Genomic DNA, 23,440 nt, shown 5'->3' with positions numbered 1-23,440 from the left:
AGGTGTTACAGCATGGAAACACCTGGAGTGCTCATGGAAAATAAATGTTTGTTTCTGCTTCTATGAAAAGAAGGCCCTTCCCCAGCTGAGTGCTGATGTCCCAAGAGCAATATGAAGAATAATTGGCTCTATAGCATGCTTTTTCTTATCTATGCAGAAGCCCATCCTCCATGGCATTGGAACTATATTGCTGAGTGAGGTAAACTAAACCTGTTTCTGTCAAGCAGCCAACCTACCAAGAAATAGGCTTTTAGGGCTATTTAAATCTACTTACAAATTTAGCATATTTGATTTCAGCCCAAAACGTTTACCTTTTTAATTTAGCTTTAATTAAAAAAATAAATACTTTTATTTCTGTACTTGTCAGACCCCCTGCTGAAACTCATTTGCTACGGGGAATTTGCATTTTTCAAAAGGAAATGAAAAATATCAAAACTCACCATTTCAGATTTAGTGAGAGGTTTTTTTTTACCGAGCAAAATCAGCAGAAAAATTGAGCACGAATACACAGCACACATTACCTGGCCAATAAAGTGATTATTTGTACAGCCTGAGACCGTGGATCAGAAGGAGAAGGCAGAGATCAGACGCTGCACCTGGCGCCCTTCCCTGCACCTCAGAGGTATCTAATCTGGTTATGGGTGCCCCAGGCAGTTGTTATATGTATCCAAGAAGCAAGGCAATGTGCTTCAGGCAGCTTGGAGTTCCATGAGCCTCTCTCCTGCCAGCTGGTGTGTGGCAGTGGAGCGGGAGCCCTGCTGGCTGTAGGGTCTTGCTCATCCCCTGCAGGACTGGCTGGCCTGCAAGGAGAGCTGCCAGAGCAGAAGCCAAGGTGCCCAGAAGCTGTATGATCTTAAGGCAATTACCAGGCTAGTTTATGCTTGGGTTTAACACAACTAAGCCAGTTGACCCTGTTCTGCTTTACATGGAATAATGATGCATTTACTGGACTCAAGGCAATACAAAGGCCTGTCTATCCCAGATCTGGGAACAGGGAGGCTGAGGTTCCCCTCCCCACATTTGCAAACACACAGGGTGCAGTGACATGTGAAATGGAATACAGACACATTTTTCTGTTTTGATTCTAGTAATAAAATCCCCAAGTGCTTTTGTGACAGCAGCATTAGACCCCATCATTTCATCCTGCGAAATTTGACCCCACATTCTTCATGTATGTATGCAAGGCCACGGTCACCTGCTACTTAGAAACGAGCAACAAGCTCTTACCATTGTTATGCATTGTATTTTAACCGTGATTTTCCAGTTGTGAAGGACGGAGGAAAGGGCAGGGAGAAAATGAAATGCAAAATTAACCCGATCCTGGTTATTAGCTTACATAGTCCATAATATTTCAGTATGTCATTTGAATGCCTAAAGATTTTTTTCAAGTACAGCTTGAAAAAGCTGATTAATTCAAGTATTTCTTGGCAAAGGCCAAGCCCTTCCCTGTGCTGTCTATAAGCCTGGCTCACTGACTCGTCAAGAGTACCATTTACGTTTCTCCACGATTATCCGTATTTCTTTTTTAGCATAAACAAGAGATGTGATAAGTGTCTTTTAGTCCTATTTCTTTTACCATGCTCTTGACACAAGAACTGAAAAGCATTTTGAGAAATGTATTGACATGCAGTAGCTTCACCACAATACTGTAGTTGTGTAATTACTTACTGTAATGCTCCTTCACGACTTAAGATGTAAAAAGAAAACGTATTTTTTTCTTTTTACTACTTCAAGAAGATCAGTGTGAATGCTGGACTATGTGAATGCACTTACACTTCTGAATAACTTCTTAGAAGACCTATCTCAGAGTAGCAAGAAACCTTCTAATGCAGTTTGTACTCTACATAAGCCTGTCTAAGTACTTGCATGATATCTCCTGGGAAAAAAATCAAGTGTAGTTTTGCATTTACATGATACATCTTTAAATAATCATGTGAATGGAACATCTACTCCATACTGTGCAGTTCAGAATTGTCTGTCCCATCCAACATATTTGATATACAATCCTGGTACAAGAAAATAAGTTATCTGTCTCCACAATGTGTATAAAAGTGACAACACATGAAAACTAGGTGCCTACCTGAGTGATGTCCATTCCAGAGTCACAGCTCAATGGCTGGGTTGATGTGAGGCCATTCGAACCTATTATTGTTGTGATCACACCATTCTCATCAATTTTCCGAATCATAGTACCATCAACAAAGTAAATAAATCCGTGCTTATCTACAGTGATACCTGGAAGAAGGGGAAGGGTAAAAAACAGTGTTAATACTAGCATTATCTTGATTAAAAAGTATGAGTTTAAAATGTTTCTTCTCCTCTTGGACACTGAAAATCTGACTCAAAGAGTACGACTTCCCCCCCCCCTCCATTACTATTTGAAGCTTATACAAACTGTGTATGGAAAGATCATAACCATATATCAGGCTGGTTTTGACTAAAAGGGGAAGATATGAGGATGAAACAAAAAAAAACAGCTTTGCTTGTAATGTAATTATACATACATAGAATGAGGCTGTTCAGTAACTCCACATCTGTCATTAAGTGGGTAAGACTAGCTTTTCTAAAAACTTATTTTACAGTTTATTTTTCTTCATTTTTATTTCACTTTCTTAATTGTCATGCAGAGCCAATATTTTTAATTACTGCACTGTCTGAATGATCAGAGTATCTCAGCAAGGAAGAAGCACCCACAGAAAGCAAAAGAGACTTCTGTCCTGCTATGGGCTATACATACAAATGCTGCAAACCAGGTTCTGCTCAGCAGGCAGAAGGAACCCCTGTGCTGCAGAATGTATTGCAGTGCAGTGCTGCCCAAGACAGTGGTCATGTACTGGAATCAGGCTCATGACAACTGTGGCCATCAGCAGGAGCTGGGGCAGTTCTCCCACTCCTGCCTCTGCAATAGCTCTTGCACTGCTGCACTGCACAGGAGGGCTGGACCTGAAACAAATGTGGGGGCTATGCATGGGAAGGTCATGGTCCTCTGTATTTCAGTGGGGAAACAGGTACAGCCATGTCACAGCCTTGTTCTGTCTCTGCCTAAGAGCTCCCCTGCAGTTCTTCCTGCATTCAATTTGAACTGTAGGTAAGATCTTTCTTCCCTCAAATATTGAAAATATAACCAGAAGAACATTTCTAATCATGTTAGGTTTGCGAAATCCTTTCTACCAAAACCACTCAATTTCTTGCTTTAAACTACTTCATAATTTTCCATTTAAAGTTGCATAACTTTGCAATTATAGCAGCTGCTGTGCACAGCCAAGCTATTTTAATAATGAATTTATGTTCTGCTACACAGAAATGAAAAGCAGAGGACTTGAACAGATGGTTTGGACAGTGGCTTATATGGTTCTTGATTTCTGTCCCCTGCATTTAGGACAACTGAAGGCTGCATGTACTCTGCGTTTACAAAACACTTGTCTGCACGCCAGTTTAGGATCTCACACAGCAATTCCACATGCCATTAAAAAAGAAAAAAAACCCAAACTGAATTTCCTTACCTATCAACCCTGTTTTCTTATACTTAATTTAATATTTTTTTAATATATAGGAGCAGTTGTTGCTGGGGAAAAGGAAGACTAAGCAGTCTGGGGGGCAGGGACAGGACCAGGAAGCCCTGATGCAGAATATGCATCTCCCATGGGGCTGGGAAAAGCAGGGGACAGTGTCCCCAGGCCCTTAAATAAATCTTTACCTGGCAGCTGAAAATGCCTGGGGATGTCTGAGTTGCATACACAACTGAGTGTAATACACTTTCTCTTACAGTGTTAACACCCAGGGGCAGGCTCCCAAGACAAATTGCCCAACACTGGTTCTGAGGTGCCTTTTCACCACAGATGATGTTCAGGCACCTTGCAAAGGTCTGAGGGTATGATCACAAAATTCTAAGGGTATCATCACATAAAAAATCCAAAAGCCACAGCAGTTAACTTTAAGGTCTAGCACTCCCTGCTCCCTATCAACACAGTGTTGGGAGTAGAAATTAATTCTTTTAATTGTCAGTTCAGTGTATCCATCTGGCTGTGAACTGCCACTAGAAGAGGGGTATTTACTATCCTGACACCTCATCCATCCAGGACAAAAGGTGCCCATGGACTGAAGTGCCCAAGGTACAGGGCTAGGCTACATCTCTTCATTATGCAAGATAGCTGATGACTGAACTGTCTGAAACCACCTGGTGGGGGCTGCATGGGTTAGCTGGGGAAATCTGGGAGGTTATAAAAAGGCTAAAGGAAGAGCTGACAATCTTAAGGCCTGACTCCCTGCCAGCCTGCGAGCTCATAGATCGTGACTCCTTGATTCTGGCTCCCTCAGAGGATCTTCAGTCTTTAATTAAAAAGTAACAGTGCTTTTGGAACTCCAGAACAAGTGACAAGCTCCCGGCTGTCATCTGCTTCTGAGAAGTCCAAACCTGAAAGGCTGAAGCTTTGAAGGTGAACTGAGGTAAAGGGTGTGTCTGAGCAGCAAAGGAGTTTGTTCTGGTGTCCGGGGAATGACCTCTGTGTTCCAGTTTCAGGAAGGGATGGTCCTTTGTACTTCTGTTTTTACCTAGTTCATGCTAAAGAAATGCTGCAATGAAGAGAACTGTGCACACAAAACACTGGAATTAGCTGGAACTGTGCACACAGTGCTGGAGCCAAGGGCATCTCCTGCTGCTCCTGTTGGGATGCTCAGAGTTTCCCATTCCTGTCTGGGCTCCATCCTGCCCTGAGCAGCTTTATGCTGTGAACCTGAAGTATGCAAAGGGATTGACAGTAAATGGAAAAGTTGCTAGGAAATTCTTCTAGGGTGTTTTCTTTAGGGACGTGTGAAGGTTGAAAACAAAGGTCTCTTCAGTCCCAGCCTCCTCCTACTTTCTTGAGAAGAAAAAGCCACGCTGGGCTGCTGCGCCAGGGAGGGTGTGAGGAGCAAGGACCACTGTATGTGACTGCTGTGGTGCTGGGCATGTTTCAACCTCACTGATATTGCATCATATAGTGATGATATTAGATGGGATTTGATTTGCTTCCCAGTGCGGTTCTCAGGCTGAAATGAGAAACCTGATGTGGGTGGAAAGGGCAGCACATGTGCTGTGTCTGAGCCTGCCTTTGCGGAGGGGAGGTGCTGCGCGGTAAGCGAGGAGCTGTGCTTCTCAGCTGGATCAGATCCATGCCACGGATAACACAAGGCCAGGATCTCTCACTAGGGCAAGTGCATCTTCTGTTTTGCGCAATTTCCCTGAGAACAGATGGCTGTGTTGGCTGCAAACCATCCATTATATAAAAATCAGAAATTATGCTGCAATGAAATAAAGCTACTCAGCTGTGTGGCTGAATGGATTTCAAACACTGACTATATAAGAAAACCAAAGATCTTTTAATGTTACTAGAGTCCACGTTGCTCTCCAGCCATTGTAGAAAAGCAATTAACTACAAGGGAAGCACATATGCCAGTGTGATGGCATAAAGAAAGCCATGTCTTCAGTATTTGCACTAAATTCCTGGTATTTCCTAATAAGCCAGTTTCTTCAAGTACCAGTGTACAGACGTTCAACAACGACCTACTGCTTCCAGAGCTTATGACTCTATAGTAAAACAACAGGACTTTACCCACTTGAAAAATTCTTATTTAGCTTTTGTTGACAAATACCCTACATAAGGCATCCATTGGAAATCAAAATACAGATTTCTGGCTAAACTGTCCCAATTTATTCATTAGAGTTGGATTCATTAATGCTTCTGTCACATCTTGCATGATGCTTCATATAATCTGTACTCCAAGAGCTTATTTTTAATCCTTTTCTGACGTACAGTGTAACGCTGAATTAAATCACACACAGCACTGCAATTGTGCTTTAATCACCAAGGAACTGGGGGAGGAAACATGCACATGCTGAGGGTAATGAATTGCACTGAGTGCAAGTAGGAACAGTGCTCACTCCACAAGTGAGTAAAAAGGGTAATTTTTAGGTAGGTTTTTTTTTTGGACAGAGAAGGAGATGTAGTTTGTATTGGGCTCTCAGTTTGACTCTGGTTTTTTTTAAGGAACTGTAGCACTAAACTTGATGCCCAACTGACGATGCCTTTGGGCAGTAAAGTGGCCCATTGCACAAATGACAGACTTACCCTGCTTGTGTATAGATTCCTCATTAAACACTGATGTCTGGGTAAGGACAAAATAAATTTGTGCTAGGATTTAGCCTTCTTTGACTCAGAGCTGAGTACCAATCTCGCTTTCTGAGTAACATGCTTGACCCAAAGGACTGTTTTTAGTCATATTTAGTCACTGGGACTGTCCTACATAGAAGAAGATTGTGTACCTGAATGTACACCAGTAGCTCTTATGAAGATCTATCTTCAGTGAATTTACATGCAGACATCTTAAAAAAATATTCATAATACTCAGAGGTCTTTCTATCAGTACTATTTGAATTTCTGTAAACTAACATTAAAAATTAACTACTGCTAGTGCAGTCACACATGGTTACTAAGCACTATCACTAGAAAGACTCTGCAGAAAGTTTTGCTTTAAATGTTTTCTCCAAAAAATAGTACTTAGGAGATGGGCTGGGTAGACCTATGATAAACACAGAAGGCTGACTATAACCTCTTCTGTTATATGCTCTCTTTTGGTTAAAGGGTTATTTCCCTTGACAGCTCTGCCTTTGTGCACACACGTACACCATTATAAATGCAAATAGCACCTAGAAAGCAAACTGGTTGTTTTATGTGTAATTCTCAGAGGTATAAATTCAAAATACATATGAACTTTCAGTCTAGAAATTTAGGCATTTCAGCATTAGTGGAGCTAAGCTTATAGTGTTAAAATATGGATTAAAAGTAATACAGTAAATTTCACATTAAGATATTTTCTTTGCTTTTTTTTCCACCCCACATCATATCCTACACCTGCATTCTAAATATTTGAAATTTTTTTTCAAATACATCAATGAAGAGCAGCCTGAACTATTTGTTGCCCACTTCTGGAAATTCTACTTTACATTTTTTGCTCAGCTAAAAACTTGCAAGTGAGCATTTTATATTGAAAACTTCTAATTAAACTTCTGAAGAATTTGTGAAACAGCACCTAAAACTACTGGTGAGGATGGATAAAAGAGAATGCCACCTTCTGCTGAAGAACAACTGTATTTAGAAGGAACTTGTGATTCTCATAAAACTTTTAATAGGAAGAAGTGAATCAAATTGGTTAATTACCATTTTATGGTGGTAAAAGGGCAAATTACATGCCATCCATTTCTAAACTTCTAAATGTCTTTGGTGCTTTTAATTAAAGCTGCCATCTAGAAACTAAAGCAATTTTATGCAATTAGTTATTTATAGGTTACCATAATACACCACTCAAAACATGATTCAAATGATTTGCAGTCTCTTGCCTTGTGATCTTTGTCATCTTTACTTCATTACTGTCTCAGTACTAGCTGCAAAATATTCAGCAGTTCTTTGTCAGTTGGAACACGGTACTTGCACTTGAGCATTGTTCTCTTTAGATGCAGAACAGTAGATTTGGAGCAAACAGCATTTTTAACTACTGACAGCAAATGGAAATGTTCAGCTTCCAGTCTGAGACACGATGATTGGGGTCATGCTTACTGCTGACATGGGACAGCAGAAAAGTGAATAACTAATGAATTCAGCGGAAGGTTGGATAAAATTTAGGAAAGCTTGCTGTCCAAAAAGTTTACAATGTTCTACAAGATTGCCAGACTTTGGAAATCATAGGTAGCTCAGACTACTACAGTAGTCCTAAACATTCACTGCCATTTGACAAATCTAAAGGTTTAATCTGAGCAGTTGTTCTTACAGATTTTTTTTACTTTAGAAAGCATTGCTGAGGATGGTGAGCAACAAGACTGATTATTTCAGGATGAGCATATCCTCAAATCCATGATTTTTTTAAAGTAATATTTCCTTAGTAAAGTAATTGCAAGCAAAATAAATAAAATTACACTGCAGAACCTATATTTTAATTAACCTTTCATTTGTGTTGCTATCTCATGGTCACGGCTCTGAGTGAAACAGTTCTTTGCTACAGGTATGTATAAAGTATTTTTATGCTGGGATTTGAAGTTTCTCCAACCTTTTATGTTTCCTTGGTGCTTGCTTTGAGGTCACTGCATCTGGAGTGAGGTCACTGCACTGCATTCAAGTACTCTGTACTCAGTGTTCAGTCTGTAATTTCTCGAGGCATTGACTACACATGGTTTGCACAGACAGTGTGTGCATCTGCCTTCTACTTCTGGAGTCTGGTCTGGACCCAGGAGTCAAAAAGCAGACATTGCAGGGCTTTAAACGTTTAAATCTTTAGATTTAGTCCTCGGGCTTCCAAAAGCTGAAAATCACTTCTGATGTTCAGGGTGCAATCACTGGAGGGACTCGCTCGTTTCACAGTTCCATAGTTTGCATTTCCACCACAGCTGTCCTGTGTGAATGCTCTGAGTTGGTCACAAATCCAAGGTGATTGAAATCGGATGTTAATCGGACACTTTTCTTATCGTGTTGACTGGGAGACACTGTAGCTCAGCAAAAATGTGGTAACTTGATTGTCTCAGCCTCTCACTGCCTCTGTCAATTAAGCTTAGAAAGTCAAATCCATTTACACATCTAAAGCCCTCTGATATCAGAAGGGCAGTGTAGGTAAGTGTTTAATGGTGTTGATTCAAGAACTGGCTTTGCAGCGCTAAGTACAACAACTCCCAGGTATTTCCATTCATTTTAGTGCTTCTTACTGCTCCAATATTCAATGATTAATCTAGTTAAAATCAGGACATTATCCCCTAGTGCCTTATCATAAATACTAATCAGATTGTTTAAATGATAGTGTTGGTGACTAGATGCACCATAAATATGTTTTATTAAAAAAATCCCCAAACCCACCAAACAGAATTCCACACCCCAAAATTAAAATCTGTTACTTGGTAAAGTTCAAGTGATTGGAATTCAGTCAATGATTAATATCTTGTGTAGTTACTTCTTCATTTTCAATATCTTCTTGTGTAATAAATGTGTTCAGCTTGTCACAGATCTTATTTTATATCTCCACCTTGTATCATTTCACATTCTACTTAAGTACTTGGTCATCTATTACATGACTCATTAGTCTGAGATCTCTACAGAATTAAAGAAAGTTGCAGTAAAAATAATATATTGAAGTTCAAATTTCAACTACATCAGCCATGCATGTTTAAAAGCATCTTTCAAAGTCAGCTTAACATACAATAGTGCAAGATTAATGTTCACTAAGCCCCATCTCTAGTCCTTCACAGAGAATTGGGAACAGACTGAACAAAGCTATGTGTGTTTGTTACCTGCAAAATGAAAGTTGTGGAAAGATCAAATCATAATTGATTAGTGTGACTTCATGACGTTTTCCTGTCTGGCATTTAATTCCTGGTCACTAGGTAAAGGCAGTCTTCCCAAATAGATAATGAAAGATAAAAGTTGATGAAAGACTTAAATCAATAAATAACAATCTAGGACTCTCCTCAAACCTCCCTGCAAGCCCAATGAAGTAGAAAAATAGGTACAAGTTCAGAAAAGTTAAAACATTCTGAACTTTCATTCAGAGAATTAAATAAGAAGTAGAATTTGAATTTCCATTTCTTAACGTACTTTTGAGGATGTTACCAAACAGATTAAGTTTCACAAGTGTTACACAGTAGGTATTTCTTACCAATTTTGCAAATGCATAAACTAAGACCTCTAGATAAGCCCTTATTCTGAGTCACAAGCAGCCAACAGCAAAAATTAGAGCACAACTTTTAAGATGTAACTAACCGAGGTCAGACAGCCACTAAATGGAGTTTTTTTCCAGATATTACCTTTCTACCAAGTAAGAGGGAAATTTGTTTTTCATTTCTAATGGGAAAAAAAAAGAATACTGAGGACAAAAATAAGAAGACAAATGAAGTAAAAAAGCCAAAAATATTTCTATATCGGCTTAAAAAATAAATACTAATCTTGGTTGGTCATTGAGTAATGCAAGTGATTATATTTAATCATATCTTTGCAATTACTCCGTCTGCATTATCAGGTAGCTATTGTTGCACCATAAAAGTCTCAGAGATAAGAAATTAGAAGCAAATAAATTATTTCTGTGGTCATATACCACATAACATTGTCTGTGTGTCCAAGGATTTTTAAACATGGTTAAGAAGTTTTTGCCAAAATTTCCTGTGTCCTAGAAACAATAGTTTTGTGTTTACTGTTTGAATATTATTTCAAGAGAAATGTGACACCTTCTGACTTGACAATTATCCCAAGACAAAGCAAAATAAGTGATCCAAAAGAATCTCTAAATCTGCATTTAAGTATGTGAGACATTTATGCTTCTTAATAAATAATAGATCTATGGGTATCAGGCAAATAGTTTCTACTACTTTCCAAGGTTATTCAACCTCTTACAGTTTAGAGGAAAACAAAGTCATGTACCTATAAGGCTGTTAGGATAATACACTGATCACATTGTGCTGGTGGCAACAGGTTGATGCTGTATTTTGCTAAGCCCTGTACAAAAAGGGCATGTGGCACTCCATAATTCCTTGAGATTAAAATAAAAAACTTAACAAACCTGACCATTAGAGTAGATATATAAATCAGAAGCAGCTGGGAGTCATTGGCACTGAATGTGCCAATACGGGAGTCATTGTCTACTGACAGTTTATTTTTTTAATAATTGCTGGCTGTCCCAGAACTCCTGACTCGTAATTTTATTCCTCTGAATTTCTTTGTGACTAGAACCTTCTGATAAGGAAGTCAGCTATGCATGGGCATCTCTAAGTACGGAGCATCTCACAAATTTTCATCAACATATTTCCCCAATAAGAAAATAAGATGCAACAACTAATTGTATTGTAATTGGACATAATCAACTGTAATCAGCAATAAAGCATCAATCACTTTCACAGAATCACACTTTCCTGATAATGGATCTGAAAACCTTTTTTTTTTTTTTTTTACTATTTTTAGAATTGATTCATTACATTAATTAGCTGCCTGAAGATTAACATTTATTTGTACTTACCTCACACTTACCTTCTATCATTAAAGACATGTTAAAGTCACTCTATAATTACAATGTGTCTCTTGCTAAGCCTTAAAACAGCATTATTTGCTTGTCTTAGAGGTACTTCTGCCTGGATATACATTCTAATTTCCTACTGATGTACAGATCTCCTTTATTAGCTCACGAAAAATAATCAAGCCCCTTCCCTAAGGCCAGTCACGAGGCTGGAGCAGTGTGCTGCGGGGGAAGCAGGGTAACAGCCCACGCAGGGCTCTGCCTGGGAGCTGCTGAGTACCCTTTGTTCCAGGGATTTCAGTGGGAGTTGAGGGTGATCAGCTGCTTTAGAGCATCAAATCCAGAGACTTTATCACAGTCCTAATGCACACCGCAAGGGGATTAATTGTGGCTTTGGTGGGGATTCAAGGCTTCACATGCATTTTGCCTGTGACAACACTGGATGTACTCCGACAGGATGGCTGCAGCAAAATGCTTATTTCATGTGCAGCAAGGGAGATGCTCATCTTTTTCAAAGTGTTGTAATAAGAGAGGACAAACTAGAGGTCCAAATAAACTTGATTTTGCTGGCTGTCTGATTTGAACAGCTCTGACTTAATGTGTATGAGTAAGCTCTGTTAACATTACAAGACTCACCTGAATGCATAAAATCTAAAAGATGGACTTTGAAACCATATAATTTGCTTGAGTTAGATATAATTAAATGGTGCCACCATGCAATTGAAAGGTTATGAAAGAGGAGTGTTGTCACAGAGGGAGGAGTATTCAGAGGATGCTAGCTGGAGCCTGCTGCCCATGCTGGTCCCTCATAAAGGACTGGTTGTATTATAGATGTGAGTGAGCTATATGAAATTATTTGGCTTGTTAACAGTTGGTTAAATCATTGCCACAGACCCATTTTTGTACATCCACTTGCATCTGAGTTCCTAAATAATGGAAAGAAATGACAGATGACTAACACTAAGTACCTCAGATATGGTCTTTTCTTACCTCTTGGGCTGTTGAGAGAGGCCTCGGACGCCTTTCCACCATCCCCACAGTGACTCTGGTCAAATGGAAGGCACTGATCACCTGTTCCTGCCACCACATCTGCATTTTTGGCCAGATCCTTCGTTTCAGTGAGAGATTTTGCTTTATAGACCTTCCTGGTGTTGGTATCTGATAAGTAAAGGGATTCTGACACTGGATCAACGGCCAAGTAATATTTATGTGCAGGGCTTGTACTGAAACAGAGGAGAATCACAGTCAGCTTGTTTTTCTGTGGCAGCATAACAATTGTGTTATAATTATCTGAAGACATCTGCTCAATGACTTTAAGAGGACAAAGGCATAAGCGAGAGCAGCTTTAACGTGGGTCATGCGAAGCACCACTGCTGAGAAGGAAGGAGCTTGTCCTGGTTGCAGAGTCTGTCCAGCCAGCTATGGGGCAGTGAGCTGGTGCAGACTGGTACTAGGTGACTTTGTCCATCAGTACCAAGCCACTTAGGATAAAGCTAACTGGAATGACTTCAGCTCAGTTATAATTATTACTATCAAAAGCAAGGCCATTTTTCAATATCTGATAAGTCCTAGTACTCTTGGCACTGAAAACAAATCTATGAGTTGCAGCAAAGTGAATCACAGACTGTTCTGCATGGGCACAAATGCCCACTCTTGGTTATTTTTATCCGTTTCTAAACCTTAGGAAATATGAAGGTGTGAAATATGTTGCCTTAATTCATGCCGACTGTATTGTCATGAGCAAGGCAGAAGGCCAAGTACTGTCAGTGCAACTAAGCATGAATTAATGCACCATAATTCATGCACTGTCAGTGCCTTATTGAGATTATAAAATGTTATATAAAAAAATATTTACATATGTTAATTAAATGGTGGGGATCATAAATTCTAACCAGAGAACTGGGCTGCATCTTATTATCCAGCAAGACTTTTCATTTCTTTTTCAGTGCAAAGTTAATTTCCAGTTTGAGGAAATTGTCCAAGCACATGGCACACCATGCTGGTGTCCTGAGCCTGCTGAGCCTGCAGTGGAGCCTAACTAAAAATCCAGACAGGAGGAGATCCTTTAAATCACACGGTTACTGAAATGGTGGGACAGAGGTACAGGCTGAGCATTCAGGTGCTCAGACAGTATTTTCATCACTGCCATGTTTCTCTGAGGGGCAGATTTCTGACAAGTCGGACTTTCCTGCTCTGTAGATTAAAAAGATTGGCAAAAATCCCTTTTTTTTGGATGAAAGAGATATTTTATTAACAGTGGTACAATTAAGTAACACTTAGGATTGGTGCAACAAAGTTGTGAAATGAGTTTCTCCTCTCAGCTTTGCAGTTCTGTTTGTGGTGGGTTTGACAATGCTTGGTGATATTCCCACAGCTGGGGAACAGATGTGAAACCCAGTCCAAGGAACCACAGGGAATGAGAGGGCAGTGATATGATGAAAGATGAGTAAGGGGATGAGCTAAAAGCAATTAATGTCAAAGTATGTATTATCACTATAAAATTGTTTGTTGAAAATATCAAGAATAATTTGTGCTCTCTGGACTGAGGTCAGGAGACACTAGCCAGTCAAAAGATGAAAATAAAACACTTCTATGAAAAAAGTTGCAAGGAGAATTCTAGATTTTAAATAAACATGTTGTTTAGTATGCAGAAACTGCAGAGAACTAGGGGTCACTATATACTCTCCATGTAGACACATTTTCTGTCATCCTTGTCATTACATTTAATAGACCAGCTGTTAGAAAACTCTTCATGTTTATGCTTAAAGCCTTGCATACTAAAATCTTTAAATTTAAAGAGTACGAATAAAAAATGGAAGACAGCAAAATACCTGCTATTTTTACAGAAGATTGTAATCAGATCTAAATCTGAGTTGATTTAATTTAGTCTATTAAAAACTACATGAAATAGACTAGGATTTACAATAAATCTTTTCAGAAGTAGTTATTACTGTTCTGTACTAAAATTTTCCCTATAACCTCAAAGTCTAGTTTCCATTTTTACAAGTTATTAAACAGTTTTGTTATATCTCATTAAAATGCTGGTGACAAGAAAAACAAAGAGGGTAAGTTGCTTTTAAACACTCACAAATAAGACCAGTGGCTCTCTCTGTTTACTGGTCCCCTCTTTTACGTAGTACTGTCTTTTACCTGGTAGAAAGAACACTTTTCCCCTGCTTTTTTGGAGACTAAAACTTGTGTAGAGGTGCAGGATTTTGAAGCCTTTTTCTGCTCAGACTGTCATGAACCATCTTTCAGTTATTGCTTCTACATATTTCCTTGAGCATTCTAGAAATTTCTACCATGACTATGACCTTTACAGCCCCACAGAATGCCATACAGTGAGACTGTCAAGTAATCCCCTATAACCTCAAAGATTACATTAACTACAAGTGATTTCCTCCAATTTTCCACAAATTTCACTTGGACAGAACAGTGACAGAGACAATTACTACTGTAATTAATAGGGCTGGGGTACTTGACTATTGTCACAACTTGATATAATTAAGGTTTAAGCTCATCTCAAGAAACTAGTACGAGTGAACAGGTATTTAAAAAAAAATCTACAAAAGAAACCTCTAAATGTAAAAGCTGAATCATGTTCTGAATGCATCATAGAGAAAATAAGTTCAATTTGCTCTTTAGTTTACAAAGATTCCGGTCAGTTTAAAGAAAATGGAAACAACCCTTCAATTAAAAAATAGAACCTTGCACTTATCAACTAGGAATTATTCTTTCTTTTTAAGTTTTAATTGTAAAATATATGAGATGTGACATAATCTGGTAAATAATCTATAGTGTTCAATAGCATTTTTGTGGGTAAAGCAAGCAATTCCAACCAGTACTCTCATGCTGCAAACACACGCCGCTTCCTACTATGCCATGAAGTTATCAGTTTACATTGTACTGGTGCTGGATTATTTATCTCATTTAATACTGGAATGCTAAGAAGTTTGTTTCTAAGGAGACAGAGTGCCTTGCTGTCTCTTTCTAGCATGCAACATCACTTCTGCAGCTGGATTGTTGTAACCAACTCCCTCACCGTCTGTCGCAGAAGCCTAATGGGCAACGCTTGTTCCTTTAACGAAATCCCTACATTGCAATGCTAAAATGCCATCTGGAAAGGGAGAAAGCCACTTGCTTTGCCTTAGCTGGAGCAGCAAGGACTGAGCTGTGACACAGCACCCTCAGTTCTGGGCTCTGCTTTGCACACCCTGTAACTGGCAGATTTTAAAGCTCATAGTATCCTAGAACCACTAAAGTCCTCTTGTGTGTTTTTGAAGCCTTTTTAACTATTTCTTTGTTGCTAAAACTCCAGTTTCCTTGGATGGCTATATCTGTGATCATTCAAACACCATGTGAAATGAGTATGACAGCTATGAAATGCACTCCCAGTGTTCAGGTTTAAATCTCTCCATCTCTGCTTGGTGATCAGCAAACTGATTTTTAGAGGGCGACTTCATTCCTTCAAAGCGAACGAATCAAACCTACAGTACTACAAACAAAGGTGAACTTGATTAACATTTGTATTTATTAACATTTATATTCATTAAATTTAGAGTGTTTCTCTATATACAGACTCCTAAAAGGACTTTTGTAAGACTGTTTCCTTGAACATGGTTCACATATCAGGCTGTCTGTGTTTTACTCACCTGTGTCTTGTGTCTCTATTCCTAGAAGGACAGATCGGTTCAGGTTTAAAAAGAAAGAAAAAAGACAAGAAATATTAGTCTTTGACAGAACTGTATTCTTTGCCTAACTGCTCACAGAGCTGTATCCCACTAACAAAACATTGTTTTTCCTATTACTGGATATTATTTCTTTCTCTCAAACTGCTTCCTTTGCACCACCTGTACATTGCCAAGTTAATGCTGAACAATCAGCATACAGAATCATCACCAGCAATGTTAGCTAAGTGCAGATTCATGGGTGTTAAGAGAAATTTCATGTATTAATGTTCAAAATCTTTCCTGCCTTCCCCTCTGGCCCTCAAAGGGAGTGGGAAGCTGGAGTCATAATTGCAGGGCAGTCATTAACAGCAGCACAGGCCCAGCCTGTGGCATGTCAGGCAATGCCAGGTTTGCTCGTCTGCTTAAACTCAGCCACATCCTCTGCTACACGAACAATTTTATTGCATTAATTTTAAACATAGTAAGTTTTATCTTCTGTGACCTGACACAATACTCTAGATGTTTGCTATTGAATTATGGGATTTTCTTCAAAAATATGCTTCATGGAATACTTTAACTTTTGGAGAACATGTACGAAAAGCCTCGCAGGAAGAAAATCCAGCTCTATTAATTCTGCAATTTGCAGAAATCCATTAAGCAAGACCTGTTCTAAAGGCCACTTAAGATGTCCTTTTTAACCAGTGACTTAAAGTAAGTGTAAGTTTTCTGGTAAGTTAGTTTGACAGTTGATGAGACACATGGTCACAAGGCAACTAGACGTGGCTGCTTCTCTAAGTCCCAAGGGATAAAAAGCTCACCGTAGTTTTCATAAGCATATCACAGCCAGGATTACAGACACTGGTCAGAGAAAGAGAATTCATTTTTTACCTCAATTCTAATATGCCAATTGAGTTTCCAGAGGGAAAAATCCGTCTGACATAGTTGAAGTCCCCAATATAGACACTCCCATCAGGGCCAGAAGCAAGGGCAACAGGGGCAAAGAGTTTGCTGTTGAGGGCGAGCCCGTTGCAGTTGGAGCAAGAGACACTTCTCTGGTGTCCATTGCCCATCACAGTGGAGATGACTGGAGGCTGCTGGGAAATGAACATGTTTTCCCCATTCCCTTTGTGTACAATTCCTAAAGGAAGGGGAGGGAAGAAAACAGAGACAAAACAAGTGAATGTATAGCATTTAAACTATTCAGCAATTTTGGGTTATGAAATCCTCTAGAAAACCAGACTATCAAAATAGCAACAAACATCTCATCTTTTAGAGACTGTCACAGGGCTCCACTAATCTCTTCCAGTTTTGTTCATCCCAAACTTCACTGTCACCATTTTGTTCATTAGTGGCTAGTGGTTATTTTAAAAGGTAACATCATGAGGAAAACTCATGGTTGGTTAATGCTGTAACAAATTGACTGCTAATTGCAGTGCTATCTGATTTCTTGGGGATTACTACTTTAATATTCATTTTATTCATAAATTTTTATTAGGTAGCAGAGGAATTTCTTGGGCAGTTTGAATATTTAATTAAAGGAGATTAATAGCAGGACTACTATGCATTTTTCACAAAAGAGCACCGAGTGGCAGTACAAAATCAATATTCAAATTTAAATGCGAGTCCTTCATGGTATATGAAAATGGTGCAAGTGCAGCAAAGCCAAGCTAAGAGTCAAGGAGCAATTCTGAGGCACAAGAGAACATCTTACCAGCAGGAATATATTAAGTTCTATCATAAAGCCTAAAACATCTTCCCAGTGTGTCAGTATTTTACCACTGCTCTGCAGCACACACTGTTGAAAGTCTTCCCAATTACTAGGTTGGTGATACTAGAACCAGTTCAAAGATGTATTTTCTCAAGCTGATCGCTATAGTGTTTATTTTAACTTACAATGTGGTAATATATTTAAGAAGTATCTTTAAAATAACAGGTAATTGCAAGAATTTGGCTTTTGCTGAATGGAAGATAGGTATTCTTTTAGACCCCAGTGCAAAATCTCTTTTTTCCTTTGAGAAGCCCAGGACTTCATCAGAAAAGTGGCACAATTAAAGGAATAAACACAAGGGAATTTACTTTTTGGAGAACTCTTATGCTGGAAAATGAGCATATTCTGCACACTGCAGGAAGTACATGTTGAGACATGTCAGAGTTTTCCCAAAGTATGGCAAATGCATTTATGTATTGTCTCTATGAACTTTTGTTTAAACTAATTTTTGTGGCTTTCAGGTGAATCTGAAACTAAAATTCACCTTAGAAATTATTGAGCACCACCATAGCTATTTTGAAGGGAATCACATTTTCAAAAAATTATTTCTGAACAACAGAGGACAGAATACATAGATTTGTTTGAATGTTGGCTTAAAAAAAGCATCCTGGAAATATGCCAGTGAAATGAATGGCAATATTCTCCCTTATGCACTGGATAAAAATACTATGAAATGAAGATGCTGCCCTTTGTCTGAAATAAACAATGTAAAGGTAATCTTTCAATGGCCTCATACAAATGCCAGTAAATAATGAGAACTCTGGAGAATATGTTTTGCTGTCAATAAATGCAAGCATGTACTTAATTTCAGGATTTCGAGTTGCTGCTTTAATTTTAGTTGATGCTGTGTTGCACTGGAGTTGAAATTACCCTAAAGCATAAAGTCCCTGTGAAATTAATCCTCCTTGCCCCAGATAAATAAAAATGGAATCAATACACTTGCCCATCAGAAGGAAAATTTAATTTAAATAATACTCTAAAAAATCGGTTAATAGCACATTCATTTGTATTCATGAGATACAAGTGTCTTTAAAAGGACTATGCAGGAACTAATATTTATGATATCTGTTCTCTTCTTGATTATGAGAAATGCTTTGATGATCTTCCAAACTGACCAAAACCTTTGTACCAGAAAACATTAAACTCTAATAATGTCACAAATTAGAAGTGATCAAACCTCCAAACTGGATGGAAAAAAAAAGCAGGAAAAGAGCAGTGGAGTACAGCTGAGAACAGGATGTGGTCCTTTGGTAACCTAACAGCCAGACTGATGCAAAACTGCATACTTTTAAAAAGCTTGAGTTTCCAGTGATAGCCACATTGGAACAGTATTTGTTATTTCACATCTATTCTGCTGGAATCAGACATCTTTTTTTTTTTTTTCTTTCTTTCTTTTTGTAAATCCTTACATCTGGCAGTAGAACACAGTTTTCACTTGCTAAGGTTTCTTCATGCCAATACTTGTACCTCCACAGTTTAGACTGGGATATGAAGTGCAAGTCTGCAAAATTGCATCTATTTCTTTTCGCAGTTTCTCTGTTGCATTTGGCTTATTTTGTAACATCTCTAAAATGAGTAGCCTTCATGGAGAGAGAGAGAATATCTACCCTGGCTCCGAGCAGGAATGTCATGCACAGCAACAGACCTGCTGGGAGACCAGGCTCAGTGGCTGAAGTTAGATATAAGCTATTCAGAACCAGATAACCAATCACAGTGCTTCTAGGTTTAGTTTGAAAATAAAATTGTAATTTACAATCAAGAATGTTGTATTCCAATGCAGTTTTTACAGTTAATCCAGTGACAGTGTTCCAAAAACATGCAAGTTTCATCCTTCTAAAAAGCAGAGGGGATGCTTCATTTAAAACTGAAAAATCTCAATATATTCATACTCAAGAAGGCTACTCAATGCTTTTCATATGGTGGTATGGAGATAAATCTGAAATATATAATTCTAAGTTTGAATCATATTCTTGTCCTTATTTAAAGCCCATTTTATATATCTGAAATGGAAGAGACGTTCACTTGTTTCTAGATAAGACCACAAGCGCACCTGTTATTTTTATTTTTTGGTTAATACAGTTCATTATTCGGTTTAGTTGCTTTAATGAGCAACATGCTATTAATATATGAGTTAGATGTGCACTAGCTTTGGTATAGTAATTGTTTTTCTGCCCTTAACTGCTTTTCCAGTTCTTATACACGATCCAGGTGTGCATGCTCAAAGCCCATTATAATCATCAGGAACACCTGAGACATCACTGAGCTCTCCTGGGCTTTGTCACCCTCGCTGGAGATGTTCTGACATGCAAACTGTAACCAGAAGAGACCCCCTGATTTCAAGTCAGATGTGCTCATGCTCTCCCCTCCCCAAATTATGTCTCTGCAAGTGATGGACAAAAATGTTTGGCAGCTTTCCCCCGATTTCAGTCTTGACTGTGTCCAGCACAGTGGGAATATCTGAGGAAAAGGAGCAGGTACAAGAAGCTGCACGTTCCCCATTCATGCAGTGGGCACAGCCCAGATGATTTGAGAGGAGGTGGCAGGAGGCTGACAGGTCAGTGCTCTCTGGCATTCTCAGCCGCACAGCTGAGACGGGGACAGGAAGCAATTTGTCACCACATTCCCCGTGCTCAGGAAAGCAGTGATTTAGCCCTGCTCGGATTATAATTGTACACTTTACAAAATCTCGGAACATGTTAGTGCCTATGGGGTGAATTATGGTAGTAACCACTGCAGTTAGCAGATAGTCATATAAATTGGAGTTACTGCCAGCAATTTAGTCTTGAAATTAAACTATGCAAGTGGTAAATTGGCACTAAGGAGCAGACTATGGGGCTCACAGTTGGGGGCTCAGCTGACTGAGGTCAGATTTCTCTTTGTGTTAAATGTCAATAGCTGGCATTTAAAAGAGACAATCTATACAAACCAATAAGACAGGATATGAAAGAACTGCTGTTTAAAATGTCAAACTATTTTAAATCAAAACAGAAATCCAGTTAATTTACAAACTAAATCTGACCTTTTGTATTTGGAATATTTATACTGTAGCTGTGCATTCAGCTACAGAACTTGTAAAAACCTGAAAGCCATACATCTGTGCACGAATCTTCATCAACAGAAGTTTGCAGATGGAAATAGATTTTAGTTGATCGACTCTCAGCTGGAGCAAATTGAGAGAACTTTACTGAATCCAATACTCTGCTGATTTGTAAGTGCTGAAATCTGACCCCAAGTTTCTCTTCTCCTGGACAGCGAGATATCTGTTTACTGGCAAACTCATATATTTCTAGTTACCATAATTTATCTCCGGGTATCGTTTTAATAATTTAATCCCTCTGGTTCCTGATCATAGATGTTAATGGAGGAAAAGAAAACCCCCCAGGTATAAAATAAAAGCCATGGGAAACCAGATTCAAGCATCCACACCTGAAGAATCTCTTTGCAGGGTTAATGTTATGACACCAAAATCATTTACAGTTTTTTTTTCCCCAGTGCTTTGAAAGGTGTTGGGTTGCTTGCACTGAGGAGTAACTTACTGTGCTTCTCCACAGAGTGGGCAGCCACAAAAGCTTCTGCACACTAGACTGGCAGTGTGGTTTTGGAAGTGCTGCCTCTCACTTGGCTGGTCTGTGTTCATTGCAGGGTTTGTGTCCCTGGGGCTGTGATGCTACTAACTGGTGGTAGTCACAGGACGAATTAGGGGCGTAGACACTTCACTGAGACTATAACACTACAGACTGACCTGAAATGTGGCACTTTTGTACCAGCTGTGTGAGAATGAACCTAAATTAGTGTGCCCTTTTCCCACCCAAACGACCACAATGTGTTAGTGATTGCAGCAGTCAGTGATATTAATGCCTAATACCTGGGAGCCAGAACATTAAAAATATCCTTTCAGATGGCATTTACAGTTCAGCTCTCAATAAACGTGGGTGCACAGTAAAAGAGGATTACACATTAGGAAGTGTAATACTTAAAATCTGAACAATTAATTCCCTCAAAATTTGTATTCCTCTTATGTGTGGCCAGTTAATAAAGGAAGGACTTACCACTTTGTGGATTTAATACATGGTGTTTGTTTATAGACCAGCCGCCCAGATTTGAAGCATCCATTTCAAAGCCTTGAAGGATTACTGTTCTCTTCTCCCACAGAATAAAATCAGGACATGTTTCATATTCATATCCCACCGACACTGCAAACAAATAATTAGAGAGCTCTCAGTCTACCTTTTCCTCTGTGAACTGCTAGACAGTTTTTCATTCCAAGTTCTGATATTTATCTGTCAAGTAATGATCCCACTAATTTTGCTTTGCCAGATTGCTATTGCTGAATGGTATTTTTTTGAAAAAAAAAGGGTTTTAAGAGATTAGTATGTTATTACAGCTATAGTTACTACTGTTTCAAAGCAGAAAATTGTCTGTTGTACCAGTTATAGATTTCATAAATCTTCTCCAATGACTCCTGACTTGATTGTTTATTGCATTTCTGCTAATTACCTGAATAACAGCTTAAATAAAAAAAGAATCCATGTTAAAACAAAATGGTTTTAATTTGTTTGCTGATTGTAAATATTATAGTCAAGCAGAAATGGATCAACGAGCTGAACATTTCTAGAAATATATTTATCTTACCAGGCTTGCACATCACCAAAATACCTGCTGAAAAATCTTGAATTTCCCTAAGAATGGTGGGTATTGGGGGCACTCAAATTGACCAAAATCCCTTTCCTTCAGTACTTCAGTAGAACAAATTAAAAAAACCTCCTAAAATTTTTGGTTTCTCTAATATACCAACCTTTTTTAAAAAATTATTTGTCTCCTTTACTTAGCTTTATTAGCTTTCACTGAAACTTATTCATAAACGAAGAATATTATTTTGACACAAAATTCCAAAATTTGACCTAGGAAATATTGAGATAGTTCAACCTTTCCAAAATAAAAATGTCTTTCAAAATATTTTAAGATACAAAATAAAAAAATATTAAACCCCACAGTTTTCTGGCATTTTTAATAGTTTCTTTTCACTTTTTCTAGGTAGCAGCCTTAGGTATACTTTACTTAAATCATAAATAGTTTTAATACCATCTAAATTCCACTATGGAAGGCAATTAAAATATTTTTACCAGCCTTAGCAGGGAGCACTTGTAAGATAAATGTTTTATGGCAAACTGAAAGCTGTTCCTTACAGCAACAGCTCTAGAGCTGCTCCACTATTTCAGCAGAAAGAACTTGTTTTTGCAGCTCATCTCTGACTTGTAAAAATCCCATCTCCTTCAGTACAGTAAATACTGTATGTTTTGAACATTACAGGTTTCAGTTTGAGGGTCCAGAAGCCACTTTGTCCAATTTTTCTGTTATGGGACCTCTTACAACCAACACTAGTATTGGTGTACTGGGTACTTCCCTGGGCCGAGAGCCCAAGTGAGGGCATGGAACTTCCAGAACAGCCACATCCTGTGCTGGGATGAGTCATCAAGGTTCAGTAACCCAACACACTGTTTTCTAGGTGTTAATGCAGACAGAAGATAAAGGGCAGATTTTTCCTGTGAAGCAACCTCACACTTGCCACCTACACATTAGCATCTTTACTCCAGTCATGCCTTTAACACGTTCAATCCTGGGTGAGATGTGTGTACTTGAAAAAAGCAGAGCTCTATAAGGCAGTCCCTCAGTCTGGCTCAATGACCCGATACAGACCCACAGGACAGTTCATCAGCTGCTGGAAGGGACCGTGCTGAGAGCTGGGGCGAGGGAGGCATAACAATTTCCACTGTCTGGGAATCCGTGCCAATGGATCTGCTGCGCCGTGTTTACCAGGACTGCAGTTAACACCGTAAAGCACCTGCTATTCCCTGCCTATAGCTGATGTTTCTGAGCTGCCAAATACCCTCTAGAGGTTATCACCCCTTCCTTAGAAGCTCACTGTTCCCTGCTCTCACAGTTATTTTGCACAGCTGCTGTTCTGTCCCCTCTCATCAGTGAG

At 38.8% G+C, this 23,440-nt stretch overlaps 1 protein-coding gene across 7 annotated transcripts in view; it reads right to left on the bottom strand.

Moving 5' to 3' along the window:
• Positions 1-23,440, bottom strand: part of TENM1 (teneurin transmembrane protein 1) — a 755,935-nt gene that overhangs the window by 44,360 nt on the left and 688,135 nt on the right. For all 7 annotated transcript variants that reach the window (XM_064669852.1, XM_064669856.1, XM_064669858.1 and 4 more), the window contains 5 exons: positions 21,507-21,650; positions 16,578-16,827; positions 15,672-15,692; positions 12,010-12,242; positions 2,081-2,235 (listed from right to left, as the gene is read on the bottom strand). In XM_064669852.1, coding sequence (XP_064525922.1) covers positions 2,081-2,235; positions 12,010-12,242; positions 15,672-15,692; positions 16,578-16,827; positions 21,507-21,650 — 803 coding nt within the window. The remainder of the gene's footprint in view (positions 1-2,080; positions 2,236-12,009; positions 12,243-15,671; positions 15,693-16,577; positions 16,828-21,506; positions 21,651-23,440) is intronic.

This window comes from Pseudopipra pipra, chromosome 13 (genome assembly GCF_036250125.1).
Source record: "Pseudopipra pipra isolate bDixPip1 chromosome 13, bDixPip1.hap1, whole genome shotgun sequence".
Lineage (NCBI taxonomy): Eukaryota > Metazoa > Chordata > Aves > Passeriformes > Pipridae > Pseudopipra > Pseudopipra pipra.
This window is presented reverse-complemented; position numbering and strand designations above follow the sequence as displayed.